Source organism: Myxine glutinosa, chromosome 2 (assembly GCF_964187855.1).
Source record: "Myxine glutinosa chromosome 2, kmMyxGlut1.1, whole genome shotgun sequence".
Taxonomy (NCBI): domain Eukaryota; kingdom Metazoa; phylum Chordata; class Myxini; order Myxiniformes; family Myxinidae; genus Myxine; species Myxine glutinosa.
In genome coordinates this window covers 190,901,267-190,921,566 of record NC_136262.1, presented here as the reverse complement: position 1 = coordinate 190,921,566, position 20,300 = coordinate 190,901,267, and the positions used below count along the sequence as shown (strand labels likewise).

Below are 20,300 nucleotides of genomic sequence, written 5' to 3'. Positions count from 1 at the left end.
GAGCGAGGAAAATATGCAAGCTCGTTACTTTCTCACCATTTTCAAAGCCAGTCCACCAAGTGGTATTTGAAACTAGTCGGCTGAGAGTATGTGAAAGTATATATCTGATATAATTACTTTAATACTCACTTATTTGAATGCTTAATTGATGATATGTATTTAACTCAATAGATGATAAGATAAATTTTAATAGAGCTCACAGCCTCACACATATATTTCTACTCCAAGCTAGAACATAGGTATTATATTATGATTAATTTTAGGTATCTGGATAGAAGGATTTCTCTAAGAGCCTGGCTTCAGCCTTCGGAACAGATGGACTTCAAAAGACTGCTTGATTTTATTTGACGAGTCCACCTGCCCTTTACAACTCAGCCAAGCTGTCATGGGGCCTATAGCAGTTTAATAAAGACTTTAATTCCACAATATAAACATCATGTGATCAGCATCATGCAATGGTAATCTTATTTTGTACGGATTGCTTTTTTGTTTGTAGGAAATGGTTGGAGAATTTGCTAAAATGACGAAGATCGAGATTTTGGACGCAACAGAAAAATCAGTTGGACCACCTGAAATGTATAATTTCCATTTGCAGTTGAAATCTCTGCAGCAAAGCAAGAAAGAGATGAAGGTATTGGGTTTTAAAATACAATGGAAAAACAGAAATGGAAGTTGTATTATAGCTGTGTGCGTGCGTGCGTGTGTGTGCGTGCGCGTGCGTGCAGTCATGTGAAAAAGTAAGTACACCCCGTGTAAAGTTTTGACTTTTTCAACATATTTCAACATACAGCTATTTGATCTTCATTTCAACAATATTGATAGATAAAGGTGATATATATAACAAATATCATGAAACATTTACATTCTGTAGTCCATTGTATAATTTAAATAAACATAAATGCAAATTTCACATGTGGAAAAAGTAAGTACACCCCAACATTTATCACTACTTCAAATACCTAAAATTAGAATCAAGTGCACCAACTCAGGTGCAAATGATTATAACATCGTTAGAGAGGATCTTGGAGGAACCTGTCTTATTTATACCTCAGACATTTAGTTTGGTTTGCTCTTTGTTGTTGAAGTGTGTGGCGTTGCCATGCCTAGATCAAAATAACTCCCTGAGGCCTTCAGAAAGAAGGTTATAGATGCCTATGAGTCTGGGAAGGGATTTAAAAAGATCTCCAAACAATTTGAAATCAATCATTCGACTGTCCGGAAGATCATCTACAAGTGGAGAAGATTCCAAACAACTGCCAACTTCTTCAGGCCAGGCCGCCCCAGCAAGTTCAGCCCGAGAGCAGACCGCAAGATGCTGAAAGAAGTCTCTAAGAACCCCAGAATGTCACCACGGGACCTACAGGTAGCTCTTGCCATGGTTGATGTCAAAGTGCACGAGTCTACCATTAGAAAGAGGTTGCACGAATTTGATCTACATGGGAGGTGTTCCAGGAGGAAAACTTTGCTGTCCAGAAAGAACATCAGGGCAAGACTAAAGTTTGCCGATGAACACCTAGGTAAAGACCAGCACTTCTGGAACAATGTGCTCTGGACAGATGAATCAAAAGTAGAGCTATTTGGCCACAGTACCAGAAGACATATTTGGCGAAAACCGAAGACAGCATTTGACCACAAGAACCTGATACCAACTGTAAAGCATGGTGGTGGAAATACAGACTTGGCATTTAATATGGAATATATATTTTTTCTTGACTTGGGTTTACTTTCTGAACTCGGTATATCAATCTGGTGAGTTTCTTTTACGCTTCGGTGATTTATTTATTAAAAGAACCATGTCACTGATTGTCTGTCGCAGCAAGAAGTCAATAACAGGATTATATCACAGGTGGCGTGACAAAATGTACGGACATGTACATTTGACGATTGGCTTCACAATCGGGTATATAAGGGTTGTTGCGTTCTGTATTAGTGGAAAACAACTGCTGCACGTCTACAAAAGTTATTGCTGCTTCCCCTGGAGATGGTCCGTCAACTCGACAATGCTGTTTGTCATTTAGTGGTGGCTTTACGAAATTCCGGCATGAAACCGTGCTATTGCTTGACAGTATGGCATCACTCAAGGTCAGGTGTCAAAGATCCTGAAAAGAAATGCTCAGAGGGGTGTCCCTACTCCAATACCGAGGCCAGGACGTCCCCGCAGAAGCACAAGGAGGGATGATCGCCAGCTGCACCGGTTAGTCCGCAATGGCTGTACCAAGTCAGCTAATCGGCTTATGACTGAGTGGCAGCAACTGACAAATGTGCCTGTATCCAGAAGGCTGGTCAACCAACGACTGGTTCAAGCAAGCTATCGTGCCAGGCGTCCCCTGAGAAAGCCACGCCTGACCAGACAACACAGCCAGCGCCGATTGCAGTGGGCCAGAGAGCACCGTCAATGGCAGCCAGGACACTGGAATCACGTGACCTTCAGTGACGAGTCTAGATTTCTGGTCTATCGTCAAGATGGCCGCGTCCGAGTGCGCAGACAAGTGCATGAAGCCTACAACGAAGATTGTATAGTGCCAAGAGTCCAAGCTGGAGGTGGTGGGGTGACCGTTTGGGCTGCTTTTCATGCAGGGGGCAAAACTGACCTGGTTGTTCTGAATGGAAACCTGAACCAGTTCAAGCACAGGGCCATTCTGGAAGAAACATTGCTTCCATTTGTTCGTGCAGCCTTTCGAGGAAACTTTGTCTTCCAAGATGACAATGCACGGCCTCATCGTGCTCGCATGATCCAACACTTTCTTGCTGACCGTGGTGTAGAGCACATGGAGTGGCCTGCCATGTCCCCGGATATTAATCCGAAAGAACTTGTGGGCAGAATTAACGTGTCAAATCGACAACTTGGACCAGCAGCCTGCCTCTGTGCGTGAACTGCAGCAGGCTATTGTAACTGCATGGCAAGCGATTCCTGTCCAAACCTTGGCAAATCTCGTGAACAGCATGCCTCAACGTGTACGTGCTCTCCTGAATGCTCGTGGGGGTTACACGAAGTACTGAACTGTAATTTTACTGTCCGTAATCCCAGTCGTAATTTAACTTTTGTTTTTGTTAAAAAATTTTTTGCCTAATGTGCAAAATAGAGATATTTCTGGAAAACGTACAGAAGTTTAACACAGTACTGTCCGTGAATTGAGTTCGATATCAGTTTACATCACTTTCAAGGATCAATTTATTTGCTTCGAAATGTCAAATGTGGTTTTTGTTTCTTTTAAAGGTCACATTAACAAAATCTAGAATAATTTCTACATAATTCCAATGAACTTTTGGTTCTAAGTCATCTTGAAAAGTAAGTTCACCCCCACAAAAAAAATATTCCATATTAAATGCCAAGTCTGTATTATGGTTTGGGGCAGCTTTGCTGCATCAGGGCCTGGGCAGCTCACAATCATATAATCCACTATGAATTCTTCATTGTACCAGAGGGTGCTTGAGGATAATGTGAGGCCATCTGTCGGAAGGTTGAAGCTCAACCGAAGGTGGACCTTGCAACATGACAATGACCCGAAACATACCAGTAAATCCACCAAGGAATGGCTGAAAAGAAAGAAATTGAGGGTTCTGGAATGGCCAAGTCAAAGTCCAGATCTAAATCCCATCGAGATGTTGTGGGGGGGGGGGGGGGGGGATTTGAAACGAGCTATGCATGCAATAAACCCCTCCAACATCACACAGCTGAAAGAATTCTGCATTGAGGAGTGGGCAAAAATTTCTCCCAGTCGGTCAGAGACTGGTAGACATTTATAAGAAACGCCTACTTGAGGTTGTTTCTGCCAAAGGGGGCAATACCACCTATTAGAGCCAAGGGTGTACTTACTTTTTCCACATGCAAAATTTGCATTTATGGTTTTTTAAATTATACAATGGACTACAAAATGTAAATGTTTCATGATATTTGTTATATTATATCACCTTTATCTATCAATATTGTTGAAATGAAGATCAAATAGCTGTATGTTGAAATGTGTTGAAAAAGTCAAAACTTTACATGGGGTGTACTTACTTTTTCACGTGACTGTATGTGTGTGTATGTATATATATATATATATATATATATATATATATATATATATATATATATATATATATATATATATATATATATATGTATATATATGTATATTTATATGTATATATATGTACATTTATATGTATATACAGTGAAACCTTGACTTACGAGTTTAATTCGTTCTGTGACCGAGCTCGTAACTCAATTTGCTCGTTTCTCAAATTAAATTTCCCCATTAAAATGCATCGAAATGCTATTAATCCGTTCCAGCCCGCCAAAAACCACACCAATTTATTTTTAAATATACAGTATATATAAAAATATCTCGCGCTTTATATTTCACCTGTATGCAGCATACAAGTTGGCAGGATGGCCTGGACTGGAGGTACGCACACTTGACTCGAAACTGTCCAGCCTGGGTTTGAATCCCGACCCAGCTATAACCTGTCATGTTGGTGTTTCACAGGCAGGGTGATTCATCAATGTGTGTACCGCTAAACTGGGCGCCCCGTTTGCGTCCCATTAGTTGTTGGATGTTAAGGATCTCACCGTGTCTTCCACAAAGAGAAGGCGAGCTATCGCCGGCACTCTGAACAAGTTGTGGCCTGGCATGCTCTTCTCCTCTGCCGTTATATACGTCCTCCTCGGCATCTTTTTCCAGAAGAGCCCTGTCTCGTCACAGTTGAAGATTTGCTGGGGGATGTATCGTTCGGCTTCTATCAGTTCGGCAAAAGTTATAATAAAATCTTCAGCTGCCTTCACATCCGAGCTTGCTGCCTCACCATGCCTGACGACGGAGTGAATGCCGGTCCTCTTCTTAAAATTATCAAACCATCCCCGACTGGCTTTGTATGACTCTTCCGATGCCTCGTCCGTTGATGTTCCCGCCGTCTGCTGCACCAAATCCCCGTAAATGTCTCGTGCCTTCTCACAGATGATGCTCTCGGTCACGGTATCTCCTGCGAGCTGCTTCTCCGTCAACCACACAAACAACAACTTCTCCATCTCTTCATGGATAGAGGTCCGGAGCTTTGAAATAATCGTAACGCCCTTGGCTGGCGTTATAGCCTTTATCGACTCCTGCTTCAACATCGTACATATCGTAGAAGTACTACGATCGTACTGCCTCGCCAAGTCGACAACACGCACACCTCGCTCATGTTTTTCGACGATTGCATGTTTTATATCCAAGCACATCATCCTCTTCTTCTTCTCAGTACTGCCCTTGGCACTCAATTTCTTAGGACCCATGGTTAAAACTAAGAAATTTTCCAAAATAATCAAAATGCGAAAACAAAGCAGCAGCGATATACGGCAGAGATGCTTGCACGGCAAGATAACCACGTGACCGGAACCCACCTGGTGGCGGGTGGCGTACGCTCGTAACTCAGATCTCGGCTCGCATCTCAAAGCAAAAAACCGCCCGAGCGACGGCTCGTATCTCGGAAAACTCGTAAGTTGGTGCACTCGTAAGTCAAGGTTTCACTGTATATATGTATATATGTATGTATATATGTATGTATATATGTATGTATATATATATGTATATATATATATGTATGTATATATATATATATATATATACAGTGAAACCTTGACTTACGAGTGCACCAACTTACGAGTTTTCCGAGATACGAGCCGTCGCTCGGTCGATTTTTTGCTTTGTGATGCGAGCCGCGATCTGAGTTACGAGCGAGCGAGCTTGGATATAAAACACGTAATCGTCGAAAAACATGAGCGAGGTGTGCGTGTTGTCGACTTGGCGAGGCAGTACGATCGTAGTACTTCTACGATATGTACGATTTTGAAGCAGAAGGAGTCGATAAAGGCTATAACGCCAGCCAAGGGCGTTAAGATTATTTCAAAGCTCCGGACCTCTGTCCATGAAGAGATGGAGAAGTTGTTGTTTGTGTGGTTGACGGAGAAGCAGCTCGCAGGAGATACCGTGACCGAGAGCATCATCTGTGAGAAGGCCCGAGACATTTACGGGGATTTGGTGCAGCAGACGGCGGGAACATCAACGGACGAGGCATCGAAAGAGTCATTCAAAGCCAGTCGGGGATGGTTTGATAATTTTAAGAAGAGGACCGGCATTCACTCCGTCGTCAGGCATGGTGAGGCAGCAAGCTCGGATGTGAAGGCAGCTGAAGATTTTATTATAACTTTTGCCGAATTGATAGAAGCTGAACGATACATCCCCCAGCAAATCTTCAACTGTGACGAGACAGGGCTCTTCTGGAAAAAGATGCCGAGGAGGACGTATATAACGGCAGAGGAGAAGAGCATGCCAGGCCACAACTTGCTCAGAGTGCCGGCGATAGCTCGCCTTCTCTTTGTGGAAGACACGGTGAGATCCTTAACATCCAACAACTAATGGGACGCAAACGGGGCGCCCAGTTTAGCGGTACACACATTGATGAATCACCCTGCCTGTGAAACACCGACATGACAGGTTATAGCTGGGTCGGGATTCAAACCCAGGCTGGACAGTTTAGAGTCAAGTGTGCGAACCTCCAGTCCAGGCCATCCTGCCAACTTGTATGCTGCATACAGGTGAAATATAAAGCGCGAGATATTTATATATATATATTTCAAAAAAAATTGGTGTGGTTTTTTGGCGGGCTGGAACGGATTAATAGCATTTCAATTCATTTTAATGGGGAAATTTAATTTGAGAAACGAGCAAATTGAGTTACGAGCTCGGTCACAGAACGAATTAAACTCCTAAGTCAAGGTTTCACTGTATATATATATCTATCTATAATTCCAGTAATCTCTGTATGTGTGTTTGTTTGTTTGTTTGTTTGTTTGTCTGTGACCGCTGTTTCTCGACAACCACGGGTCCGATATACTTTAAACTTGCCAGGTATATTGCTGGGGACCCGAGGATGTGCCTTTTCAAGGTTTCATATTAATCGGACAATTACTTACCGAGCTATGTCCAAAAAACGATTCAACCAATCAGAGAGCAGCGAGCTATCGCGTGTGCCGAACGTGGCGAACACACTCTGCCTCGGACGGCACATTTGAGAGCGTATTCATTTATTTCACGTTGGAAAACTATGTTGCCGTTAAACTATGTTTTAAAACTAATTAAAACTACTATCTATAATTCCACGGGTCCGATAAAAAACACCGTACTCGCAAGCCGTTCGCTTTGGACCAAACCATTTCATGTAAATAGAGGGGGGGGGATTGTCACCACTCGCAAGCCGTTCGCTTTGGACCAAACCATTTCATGTAAATAGAGGGGGGGGGGGATATAATTTTAGATATATATATATAGTACGGGCATGCCCTAGTATCTATCAATGCGAGGTGTGTGTGTGTGTGTGTGTGTGTGTGTGTGTGTGTGTGTGTGTGTGTGTGTGTGTGTGTGTGTGTGTGTGTGTGTGTGTGTGTGTGTGTGTGTGTGTGTGTGTGTGTGCGTGCGTGCGCGCGTCCAGTTTTTGTGTCTGTGTTTTATTCAGAGTTGGCTGAACATATCCTCATCAAATTGTCAAAGGTTCATCAGTGAGTGCCTGGGAGTGTTTTAGGCAAAAAGAAATAAAGAAAAAATTGAAGAAAAAAAAGTTGGTTTTTTGGGGAGTTAAAAAAAAAAATGTCGCTCGATAGTGCCGGTCTTTTTAAATTAATGACAGTTATGTACAAGTACACATTCGCATAAATACAAAACAATTACCAGACTTTTGAATTACAAATAAATCAAACAATTCCCGAAGTGTACGAATTTGGTAGTATGGCTTCTTCTTCTTCCTGATCGGCAACACACTTAACTCAGAAACATGAGCCACTCCCTTTCCTCTCCTGGCTCCCTCCTCCCCTCCCCTCCCCCTCTACCGTCCCCTCTTTTTCTTTTTAACATATGTGGACATATCAATATTTGATCTTCATTTAAACAGTATCTATAGATAAAGGTGATCTAATTGAACAAACAACAATGAAAAATTGAATTTGCAATAATTTATTCAGTCAAAATATAGCGGAGAATACACACTTGGTCCAGGAGCCCAGAAGGTTTATTCAAGTGAAAAGCGCAAGAACGTTTGACCTCATGGGCTGATGGGGTCATCCACCGACATCACAAAAATGCATTCTGCCGGGTCTGACCCGTGGCTTTCCCTCCGAAATCACTCAATTAGTGACGCCATTACCGAAAAACCTATTTTTCTCAATATCTGGAGAACTATGCATGATGATATCACGAATAAGGTGTCTATACCTATGTTTACATGGTCAATCATTACACTGACACCCGCGTTATTGCTAGAAAATGTATAGTTCACCGTGTTAATGTTTAGTTCACCCACTCGGTTAGCAACGCCTTTGCGGAAAAACCCATTTTCATTAATATCTGAAAAACAATGCATGATAATATCACAAATAAGGTGTCTATACCCATGTTTTTTATGGTGAAATATTACAATGCCAACTCTAGTGCTTGAAAATGTGGAGTTCACCCTGAAAGTTGCCTACTGGAGTCGTGCCATCTCTGTCTTTTGTTACAATGTGGCAAATAATGCATTGGTCTCTGTCCCTTTTTGTTATTTACAGATCATGGCAAATGACGCCCCCGTTTGTATAATTTTCAAAGAAAGAGGAGAAAAGAAACGTGCCCTGAAGTGTTTCAATTCCAGCAACTGGGAAACAGCCAAAAATGCTGCGAGACGGCGAAAGGCACTTCAAAGTGACAAGTTTTCGAACACCTCAGAAGAGATCAGAACAGCTGAGGGCCCAGAAGGCAAATATTACCACTCAGTTTGCCTCAGTCGATTCTTTGCTGTTGAGGGAGGAGCACCTCCAAGCACAGAACCATCTGAACCACCTCAGAAGACCACTCGTTCAAGGTCCGATCATCCTTCTACCAGCACGAGAGGCGTCCATGGACAGGAATGTATTTTTTGTGGACAGAAGAGGAAGAGGAAGTTGCAGAAAAATGAACCCCTCAGCCAATGTTTGACCACAGACGGAGCAAGGCAATCCTTCTGGCTGCGAATAGTAAGGGCATTTTATGAGATATTTCACAAATCTGTTAACTAAATTGTTACCAAAAAATTTCTTCACCAATATGTTTGTAAAGGTGTGTAATAAATAACATGTGTTAAAATGTTGAAGTTCAACTCCCGTGGGAAACCCAGAAAAAAAGCTGTTGAATTCGGGTACCGAAAAATTATTTTCGAGAATTTTTATTTTTTTAAATCGGCCCTTAAGTAACTTATGAGGGGTCAAATAAGGGTTTTTCATGATTCTGAGTTGATTGTTAACATTTCTATTTTCACTTTTACATTTACACACAAAGTAGCTTTTATTTCACATACATATATAATACTCAAGAGTTATTTCTCATTCACAATGTCAGAAGTTTCAACAGTCATTGTCTATGTCTTCTTCAGACTCAACAACATCATGACTGCAGTTTCTGCATGTAATGCCATTACAGACTCCACAGGCCGAGATGCACGTGACCCCATTCTTCTTGCAGCTGCATCGCCGGTTGCTGCAATCTCCATGACAATTACAGCTCGTGAACTGCAATAGCTCCTCAGGAGCCGTGGGGTCCAGTGTTGGAACTGGCTCATACCCATGCACACCTATTGTCCATCCATAGTCACTGGGGTTCAGAGACATGCTCTGTAGAAGGCAGGCCTTTGTAAGCAGGCAAAGTTTCTAGTTCCTTCATGAGTTGACAGTACAGCCGTGCGCCCTTGGCATACTGATGATGGCCTGCAGCGGCAAAGATGTGAAGCATCTTGGTAACAATGCAGGACAGATGCCCATTGTGGTCTGCAAGTCGCTCGGTTCTGATAAAGACCTTGATCACATCTACCATGTGGTGGTACTCCACCCAGAGTGCAGGTGTTCTTCCTCCTTTTGCGAGTCGTTTGAAGGTTTCTTCAAACCTTTGCTCAAACACTGGCACTACTGGGTCTGAGTGTCTGGCTCCCATCTTCCCATCAGCCACCTTCTCCATGAAGGTCTTCATGTCACCACACTCCTCCTCAGTGAAGGCAAGTTTCATGATGTGTTGATAGATGGCTGCATCGATGAGGAGGTGAACACGGATTGCCTTGTCAAAACATCCTCCATCCATGATGTGGTTGGCTGTCGTACTTCCAGGATAGATCAACTGGATCACATCTAGTAGTCCAGAATCTTCCATGATGTTACCCATTGATCCAAGATAAGACTTCAGCAGGTGAAAACCACCCAACCTTGGAATGACGGGTAGATTTGCCTGCTTTATTATATTCACAGCCTTCAGCCAAATCGGAAGATCAAAGGTCACTATAGCGACCCCAGCGCGCCGTATGCACTCTTTCAGAGTGGTGAAGATGGTGTTGAGCTCATTAGGGTCTCCTTCAATAACTGGGAGGAACTCGATCTGTGTGCTCTGCTTTGCATCATTAGCATGGATTCTCTTCATCCAGCCATTCCAGTTGGAGTGTGGGAACTCAGGATCGTTGGCTTTGATCACCCACCCCGCTGCCCAGAGTGTGTCACCTGGAGTGAAGAGTGGCTGATCATGAGCCAGGGAGGAGGAAAGCTCAGCGAGGGGGAGAAACATGATCGCGTTCGTTCCTATCTGTTTCCTGTTCGTAAATGGAATAATCTTTACTTCAGTTCCTCTCAGGATCTTAGCTTTGCCGAGTGCCTTCAACTTCACCCGGGGGAAAGCTGCTGTTGTCTGTGGATCTGGCAAAGGTGGTGCCGGAGAGGTGACTTCGATCCAACCCATTGAGTGAAAGGGAGTGTTTCCGTGAATAGAGACAATGTTTAAATCTATATTGTCTCCAACAAACTGAGTGACTGCATTGTTTGTTTCCCCAACCTCCATAAAGACCACCTGATCATTACTTGACAATTCACTTTCACTGGCTGGCACTTTGGCTGTCATCACTGATTGATCCTCAAGCGCAGCACCAACCGCAACCTCATCATTGATCTGTTCATCGGTTTCCTCCACAATGGTGTCAAGAGTGCCAGAAGTACAGTGGAACCTTGACTTACGAGTTTAATTCGTTCCGTGACCGAGCTCGTAACTCAAATTGCTCGTATCTCAAATCAAATTTCCCCATTGAAATGCTATTAATCCGTTCCAGCCCGCCAAAAACCACACCAATTTTTTTTTAAATATACAGTATATATAAAAATATCTCGCGCTTTATATTTCACCTGTATGCAGCATACAAGTTGGCAGGATGGCCTGGACTGGAGGTACGCACACTTGACTCTAAAGTCTAAACTGTCCAGCCTGGGTTTGAATCCCGACCCAGCTATAACCTGTCATGGGTGAATCACAGGCAGGGTGATTCATCAATGTGTGTACCGCTAAACTGGGCGCCCCGTTTGCGTCCCATTAGTTGTTGGATGTTAAGGATCTCACCGTGTTTTCCACAAAGAGAAGGCGAGCTATCGCCGGCACTCTGAACAAGTTGTGGCCTGGCATGCTCTTCTCCTCTGCCGTTATATACGTCCTCCTCGACACCTCGCTCATGTTTTTCGACGATTGCGTGTTTTATATCCAAGCACATTATCCTCTTCTTCTTCTCAGCACTGCACTTGCCACTCACTTTCTTAGGCCCCATGGTTAAAACTAAGAAATTTTCCGAAATAACCAAAATGCGAAAAAAAAAATGCAGCGCTGTACGACAGAGATACGTACTGTACTTGTACGGCAAGATAACCACGTGACCAGAACCCACCTGGCGGCGTGAACTCGAAATAACCAAAATGCGAAAAAAAAAATGCAGCGCTATACGACAGAGATACGTACTGTACGTGCACGGCAAGATAACCACGTGACCGGAACCCACCTGGCGGCGTGAACTCGAAATAACCAAAATGCGAAAAAAAAATGCAGCGCTATACGACAGAGATACGTACTGTACGTGCACGGCAAGATAACCACGTGACCAGAACCCACCTGGCGGCGTGAACTCGAAATAACCAAAATGCGAAAAAAAAAATGCAGCGCTATACGACAGAGATACGTACTGTACGTGCACGGCAAGATAACCACGTGACCGGAACCCACCTGGCGGCGTGAACTCGAAATAACCAAAATGCGAAAAAAAAAATGCAGCGCTATACGACAGAGATACGTACTGTACGTGCACGGCAAGATAACCACGTGACCAGAACCCACCTGGCGGCGTGAACTCGAAATAACCAAAATGCGAAAAAAAAAATGCAGCGCTATACGACAGAGATACTGTACTTGAACGGCAAGATAACCACGTGACCGGGTGGCGAAAGCTCGTAACTCGGATCTCGGCTCGCATCTCAAAGCAATAAACCGCCGGAGCGACGGCTCGTATCTCGAAAAACTCGTAAGTTGGGGCACTCGTAAGTCAAGGTTCCACTGTATCTGGAACATCATCTCCACTCCTACTATTAAGGAAGCAGTATTTGTAGTTTTGTGTCTCCGTGTAAGACTCAGTGTATCCCAGCCGGTGGAACTTGTTGAGCATCCATTTTGACCCAAATCTATGATCAAGTTGTATGGCAAGCCCCATTTGGTGTGGCAATACTCCAGACCGAGGTCGACAGGCCTTAATAAAATTCTGCCCCCAAACGGCAACTCTTTCGTCTGTCTTGACAATCGGTCTCAAGAACATCTGAAGGCTTGCAGGAACAAGTGTCAGCTGACTATCGATGTCAGTCATACTGTGTGTGGTGGGGTATGACTTTGGACCTAAATCAATCAAGGCAATATCATTGGATATGAACTTGAGTGCCGTCTTTATGATCTGAGTCTTCTCATCTCCATGGTCAAGATTAGCATGATGCCCTCGCAGAATATTGTCGGTGCCATCTTTGAGACAGAGTACATCTGCCCTTCTTTTCTGTGTTGTGAAATACAAGGTGTCTTCGTATTTCTCTAGAAGTTTTATCTTTAGCCAATGCTTTGAATAAGAAAGGCTCTTCTCTGGTGACTGATCAAACTCCTGCAGCTTTTCATGGACTTGGTCCATGTTCATTACCCCATGCTCTAATTCTGAGTCTAACCATTCGCAGAATTCAATAAAAACTGCCTCTCGCTCCTCATCAATACTCCTCTGTCCTCTCTTCCTTTTTCCTTCCTCATCAGTCTTGGACAAACTGTCGCCTCTCGCAAACATAAGTTTGCATCGCAAATGGTACAGTGTTTCTTCTGCTACCAAGTCGTTGATCTCTTCCAGGCGTCCAGTGACTTCAGTGCCCCAGTCATCCCCGCGACTCCGTGCTGTCTTCAGCAAGCTTGCCTTCAGTGTATCTGCAGTCAAATTATCTGGCACTCTGTATTTCTTTCTAGCTTGTGCTGGATTATTTTTGTAGAGCTGGGCTGGTTGGTTGCAAAGAATGCATACATCCTTATACAGGAGGTCAACTGACTGTGATCTTCTAGAACTGCAGCCAGTTGATGAACTGAACTCACAAGTAATGCGTCTTCTCTTCAACTTTGATGACTTTCTCTGCCTTTGATGCTTGAGCTGACTTCTTGGTGGTTGCAACAAAGTTGTTGTACAGATCATTTTTACACTTCTGGTGGTACCTCAGTTTTCCTTGCTTTTGAGCCTCCTTCATACGTTCCACAACAGTAACATTTTCGACAGTTTCTGCTTGTTTCAATAAAGTTGAGTATCCCTTTGGAGTTGCCTGTATGAGCCTTTCAGCTGGTGTATCCGAGCGTGCACAGATGAAGCAATTGAGCACAGGTGGAGTAACGTCTTCATCCATATTGCTAGACTCCATGTCCTGCAAAGTAGAAAATGAGATATATTTAGAAATTATTTTTACACAAAGGAGTGTCTGTGGTGAAATATAAATGTTAACAATCAACTCAGAATCATGAAAAACCCTTATTTGACCCCTCATAAGTTACTTAAGTGCCGATTAAAAAAAAATAAAAATTCTCGAAAATAATTTTTCGGTACCCGAATTCAACAGCTTTTTTTCTGGGTTTCCCACGGGAGTTGACCTTCAACATTTTAACACATGTTATTACACACCTTTACAAACATATTGGTGAAGAAATTTTTTGGTACCAATTTAGTTAACAGATTTTCATATGTTTTCCTTACTATAAGAAAAAGTGTGATACTCGGATCATTGGACTAGGGGAAGATCTTATTGCAAAGGAAGCCGAATACCATAACGGTTGTCGTCGTGACAATGTAAGACTGCATGTGACGGATGAAGAGCAAACGTCGAATCGGAAGATGCACGTTGAAGCCTTCAAAAACTTGTCGACGTTCCTCGAAAATGAAGTCATCAAAAACAAAACTCCCATGTTGGCATCAGTAATTTTCAATTTGTACAAAGAAGAGTTTCTTGCTCTTGGAGGAACACAGGATGACATTGATAGGTACACTACACAAAGTCTGATAATGAAGATAAAGGAACGATTCCCGGAAATCCTCGTTGACAAACGAGCAAACAAATCTGGAAACCTTGTATTCCACTCATCGCTGACATCTGCTGAGGAATTTGCTTTGCTGACTGATTCCAATGAAAAGATTGAAGAAATCAGGTGTGCTGCCATGGCATTGTGATATCTAACAGCTGAGGAGGTAGATGTCCAAGCTGTTACATCCTTTGTCTGCGTGCTGTATGGCTTCAAAACCTGACATTAATGAAGCCAGATACAAGGCATTCATGCGAATGGGTGGTGGTGTCGAAAAGGAGCCCCTTGCCAGAATAAAGAAGATAAACTGTGCCTCTCTTCCCCCATGCGCCAAGACACTTGGTAATCCTATGAAAAGGGTGCACTATGTGGCAAGAATCTGGAAGAGAGCTGATCAGACAGATCCAACTGGTGGGGCGAGTCCGACAGACTATGGATGGAAGTTGTCTCAAAACTGCTTTGAACCACACTGGTATCCAGGAAGTTCATTTCCAGAGTACCTCACAGGCCCACATGAGGATGATGGGGATGGTGCGAAAGATAATTCAGTAGATGAGGAAGAGTCGGATAATGCTTGGAGTGAGGACAGTGATGAGAGTGACGAAAGTGATCGAGAAGACTTGTAATGCCAAGAGGACATCAAGTTAATTATGTGAACTGCACATTTGCAAGTTTTTCATATATTGTTGTTCGGTAATGGGATTCCGCTTCCGGTCCCTCGAGCGACGGGGCTTGCTTCGATCTCTCCACGGCATCAAAGTTTGAGTGTTTTCCCGTTCGTTTCTTTGTCAAATTTCCGCTGCGTATTTTGTTGTGTATGTGTTATTGTGTGTTTCTATTTGGTTTTGGTTTTGTAGTTGTTGCAAATTTGTGTGTAATTAGTCGTTTCTTTGTTCGCGCCTCGTGCGGCCTGGAGTCTCGTGCGGCCTCCTCGCCTCGACTTGTGCCCCGCCCCCTATATCTCGTTTGTTCTTTCACCTCTGCTCCTGCTTTCTCTAATCCACGTTCTCACTTAGAATCTTTTCCCAGATTGTTTTTCATGGTTTTGTTTAAATATTTATTTTAATATGTTTAAACCGCAGCCGTGATGCTGACGCCGCCCCCCCCCCAACTCCCCTCCCCACCCCCCAGAATTTCCATGCTTTAAACGTTTCCCAGTGTGTACCCTGGATAAGAATAGGTACGCCGTATCCCTGCGTGTCGTAAGAGGCGACTAAGAGGGTTGGTGTCAGGAAGGGCATCCGGCCATAAAAACATTGCCTCAAAAAAGAGAACCATCACAATTACAACTACATGTGGGCAGGGTACAGTCCGAAGTGGAGATCGGTTCCTGAGGTTTGGGACATGGAATGTAGGGACAATGACAGGGAGATCAGGAGAAGTGGTGGAAGTATTGGTCAGAAGAAGAGTGGACATATGTTGTGTGCAAGAGACGAGATGGAAGGGAAGTGGTGTGAGAATGGTGAAGGGTAGGCAGGGACAGAAATACAAGTTTGTGTGGCAAGGGTGCCCGGAGGGCGTGAATGGTGTTGGTCTCCTGTTTTCTGAGGAGTTTGTAGACAGTGTGGTGAGTCTGACTAGAGTGAGTGATAGGTTGATGATGGTGAAAATGATGATTGGAAAGCTCTTGGTGAACGTCATCTCGGGATATGCTCCGCAGGTTGGTCGAAGCGATGAAGAGAAGGACAAGTTCTGGTGTGCGATAGAGAAGCTGATGGAAAACGTGAAAGATGAGGAAGTTGTTGTGGTAGGAGGAGACCTAAATGGACATGTGGGAAGGAGTATGGATGGTTTTGACGGAGTTCATGGGGGTTACGGATATGGTGTGAGAAATGGAGAAGGTGAAAGGATTTTGGAGTTTGCTGATGGAGCTGATTTGTTGATTTGTAATACTCGGTTCCAGAAAGAGGATAATAAACTTGTTACATACACGTCAGGTGGGTCGACGACAACCGTTGACTACCTGATGGTGCGTAGGCGAGATAGGGGGCACCTCCGGGACACAAAGGTGATGCCGGGGGAGGAGGCTGTTTCACAGCACCACTTGGTTGTCTGCGACGTAAGGGTGAAAGGTGCGAGGAGAGCTCGGCGGGTGAAGTACCAACCGAGAATGAAGGTGTGGAGGTTGAAAGAGGTGACAGTAAGGGAGGCATTAAAAGAGAGGCTGAGTAGGGTCGAGGATGATGTGGTTGAGCTTGAAAGTGGTTGGATGTCAATGAAAGCTAGTCTGCTGGGAGCCGTTGGTGAGGTATGTGGATGGACAAAAGGACCACCGAGGCACTCGGAAACATGGTGGTGGGATGATGAAGTTGGAAAGAGGATTGACGAGAAGAGGAAGAAGTTCAAGGAGTGACAGAAGGCAAAGGGTACGGGAGCAGAAACAGCAGAGCATGAAAGTTATAAGGCAGCCAGGAAGGCTGGAAAGAAAGAGGTAGCAAAGGCGCAGGAGGCATGTAGGAAAATGTTCGGAGAATGCTTGGATTCGGAAGAGGGTCAGAAAGCAGTATTCAGGATTGCAAAGCATATAGCGAAAGAGAGGTGTGATGTGATGGGGGTGAGTTGCTTGAAGGATGAAGTGGGACAAATCGTTGTCGACCCAGATGGAATTAAAGGAAGATGGAAAAGATATATGGAAATGCTGTTGAATACAGAGAATAAATGGGATGGCAACATAGAGAGTAACCCAGTTTTAGGACCGGCAGAGAAGATAACTGAGAAGGAAGTTGAGGAAGCGATAAAAGCAATGAAGGGTAGAAAAGCGGGAGGGCCGACGGGAGTTGTGGGAGATATGTTGAAGGCAGCAGGAAGTTGGGGTGTGAAGAGAATGACAGAGATCTGTAATCTGGTGGTGAAAGAAGGCCGCATTCCAGTGGCTTGGGAACTGAGTACCCTCGTCCCTCTATACAAGGGGAAAGATGACCCTCTGGAGTGTGGCTCGTACCGAGCGATAAAGTTATTGGAGCATGGAATGAAGGTATTGGAAAGGGTGTTGGAGAGGAGGATAAGGAAGAAAGTGAAGATCGACGAAATGCAGTTTGGATTCATGCCAGGAAGAGGAACGACAGACTCGCTTTTCATTGTGAGGCAGTTGCAGGAGAAGTACATGGAGAAGAGGAAGAAGTTGTTTCTTGGGTTTGTTGATCTGGAGAAAGCATTCGATCGGGTTCCACGCAAAGTATTGACATGGGCATTGAGGAAGCTAGGAGTGGAGGAATGGTTGATCAGAGTAGTGATGGCAATGTACAAAAGAGCGCGCACAGCTGTAAGGACAAAGGACGGGAACAGTGGTGAGTTTGAGGTGAAGGTGGGAGTGCATCCGGGGTCGGTACTAAGTCCACTACTATTTGTAGCTGTGATGGAGGTGCTGGCTCAGAACGTAAAGGAGGGTTTACCGTGGGAGTTGTTGTATGCAGATGATCTGGTGTTGATTGCGGAAAGTATGGATGGACTGAAGGAAAAGATGAACACGTGGAAGGAATGTATGGAGACAAAAGGTCTGAAGGTGAATATCGGAAAGACGAAGGTGATGGCAAGTGGTAAAGCATGTGGTGAGGTGGAAAGAACTGGGAAGTGGCCCTGTGCTGTGTGTAGGAAGGGTGTCGGAGTGAACTCCATTCAGTGTACAATGTGCGCTGAGTGGGTTCATCAAAAATGTAGTGGTCTAAGAGGGTCATTAACCAGTGTGGCAGCTACATTCGAATGTAAGGTGTGCACAGAGGGAGCTGCAGATGGAGGAAATGTTGAGTTGGATCTTGGAGACGGCGTGAAGCTGGAAGGTGTGAAAACATTTTGCTTCCTCGGAGACATGCTGAATGGAGAAGGTGGATCAGACTCGGCAAGGGTTGCTCGGGTGAGATGTGCATGGAAGAAGTTTCGGGAATTGAGTGGCGTGCTGATGAGGGGGGAGTGTCGTTGAAGCTGAAGGGAAAGGTGTATGCTGCATGTGTGAGAAATGTTATGATTTATGGGAGCGAGACATGCGTAATGAACGTAGAGCAGCAACGAAGGTTGGAAAGGGTGGAAATGCGAATGGTTCGACGGATGTGCTGAGTATCGTTGAGAGAGAGGAAGACAAATGATGAATTGCGAAAGATGATGGGAATAGAGCCTGTGATTGATGCTGTGTAGAGGAACAGGTTGAGATGGTTTGGTCATGTGTTGAGGAAGGATGAAAGTGACTGGTTGAGAAGAGTGATGGAAATGAATGTAGAAGGAAGTAGAAGACGGGGAAGACCGAGAAAGACTTGGCTAAAGATGGTGGAAGAAGAAATGCGGGCAAGGGGGTTGACAAGGAGAGATGCAGAAAATAGGGCAAAATGGAGAAGATTGTCATGGGGACCGCAAGGCTAACCCCCGCTCTAGCAGGGAAAATGGCCTTTAAAATGCATGTTGTTGTTGTTGGTAATGGCGTCGCTTAATGAGAGGGTGGGCTACACATTTACCTGGAAAACTATACATTTTGTAGCATTTATGCGGGTGTCAGTGTGATGATTGACCATGTAAACATAGGTATGGACACCTTATTCATGATATTATCATGCATAGTTCTCCAGATATTGAGAAAAATAGGTTTTCGGTAATGGCGTCACTAATTGAGTGATTTCGGGAGGAAAGCCACGGGTCAGACCCGGCAGCAATGCATTTTTGTGATGTCGGTGGATGACCCCATCAGCCCATGAGGTCAAACATTCCGGCGCTTTTCACTTGAATAAACCTTCTGGGCTCCTGGACTAACGTGGGGAAGGGTGAAGCTCTTACCTTAACGGGTCCCACCGGGAGTCTTTGAACCTGTGATAATTAATGCCAACCGACACGGATTTAAAATGTACAAAAGTAACGGCTTTATTGAAGAAATGCCGGCGAACAAGGAATGCATGATAAAATAAGATTCCTTAATGGAGTGCTTCCATACGGACCTGTATACACACAAAAGGAAAAATAAAGGTGAAAATAAAGCGTGTTTGTTTTTAGGCACTTAGCTCTGACCGTCTCCTGAACCCCCTCGGGAATCATCAAAACCCCTGCGTCCTTGGCAGGAACCGCACAGGCCTCCGTGCACAGTTCCCTCGTGGGAAACGCAGGCCTCGGTCCGCAGTTTGCTCCTCCTCACGATTACGATGATTGTCGGAACACGACCGTTCTCCACCAAACCCCAAAGCAAAGAGCTCGTAAACTTCGACCATTCGTTGAGACTCCCACCGCAAGAGCTCGTCCCAACGCGAGAGCTTATCGGCACCCGTTCACTTTCAGATCTAGAAGCTGAGAGAGAAAATGTCGGCTCTCCAACACCTTTGTACTCAAGGCTCTGACGTCATCCGACGCCGCCTGTGCCTGCTCCAACCAGCCAGTCCCTCTCTTCCTTGCTTGACAAATCTCACCAATCACTGCACTCTGGGGTGTGACCTCCCGGACCTGCCTGCTTGACGTTATCACACATCGGTGGTATCATTGTTGGTGCTCAAAGTCATGTTTCCGGTTAGCTTTTATTTAGTGTCTTTTAACTATTGCCTGGTTTTGTGTGTGCTGCATTGTCATAAGGAACAAAGGAAAAATAGCAGAGGAAATTACATACAGGGGATTCATTACCCATAATCTAACTAATTAACATAACCCCACCCTTCTCATGGGGACACATATACACTTGCGTGACATACGGTCTACCAGATCCCTACTCATGTACATGGGGGTTCCTCTTCTTCATCGCAACAATCGGAGCATGGTAATCTTTACACTTCTACCTGGCTCTGAGGTAATCATTGTCTACCCCCTACAAACGTAACCATGTATGTATATATATATACATATATATATACATATATGTATATATATATACGTATATATATATATATGTATGTATATATATATATATATATATGTACATATATATGTATATATATATATATA

At 44.2% G+C, this 20,300-nt stretch overlaps 1 protein-coding gene across 7 annotated transcripts in view; it reads left to right on the top strand.

The window, feature by feature from the left end:
- The window catches only part of SMC5 (structural maintenance of chromosomes 5), a 314,964-nt gene that overhangs the window by 44,383 nt on the left and 250,281 nt on the right, over nt 1-20,300 (top strand). For 3 of the 7 annotated variants that reach the window (XM_078772122.1, XM_078772120.1, XM_078772119.1), the window contains one exon: nt 497-631. The exons of 2 other annotated variants lie outside the window; for them this stretch is intronic. In XM_078772122.1, the coding sequence (XP_078628248.1) occupies nt 497-631 (135 nt within the window). Of the gene's footprint in view, nt 1-496; nt 632-8,563; nt 9,008-20,300 lie in introns of all 7 variants that reach the window. 2 more of the 7 variants (XM_078772118.1, XM_078772117.1) reach the window with 1 other exon arrangement.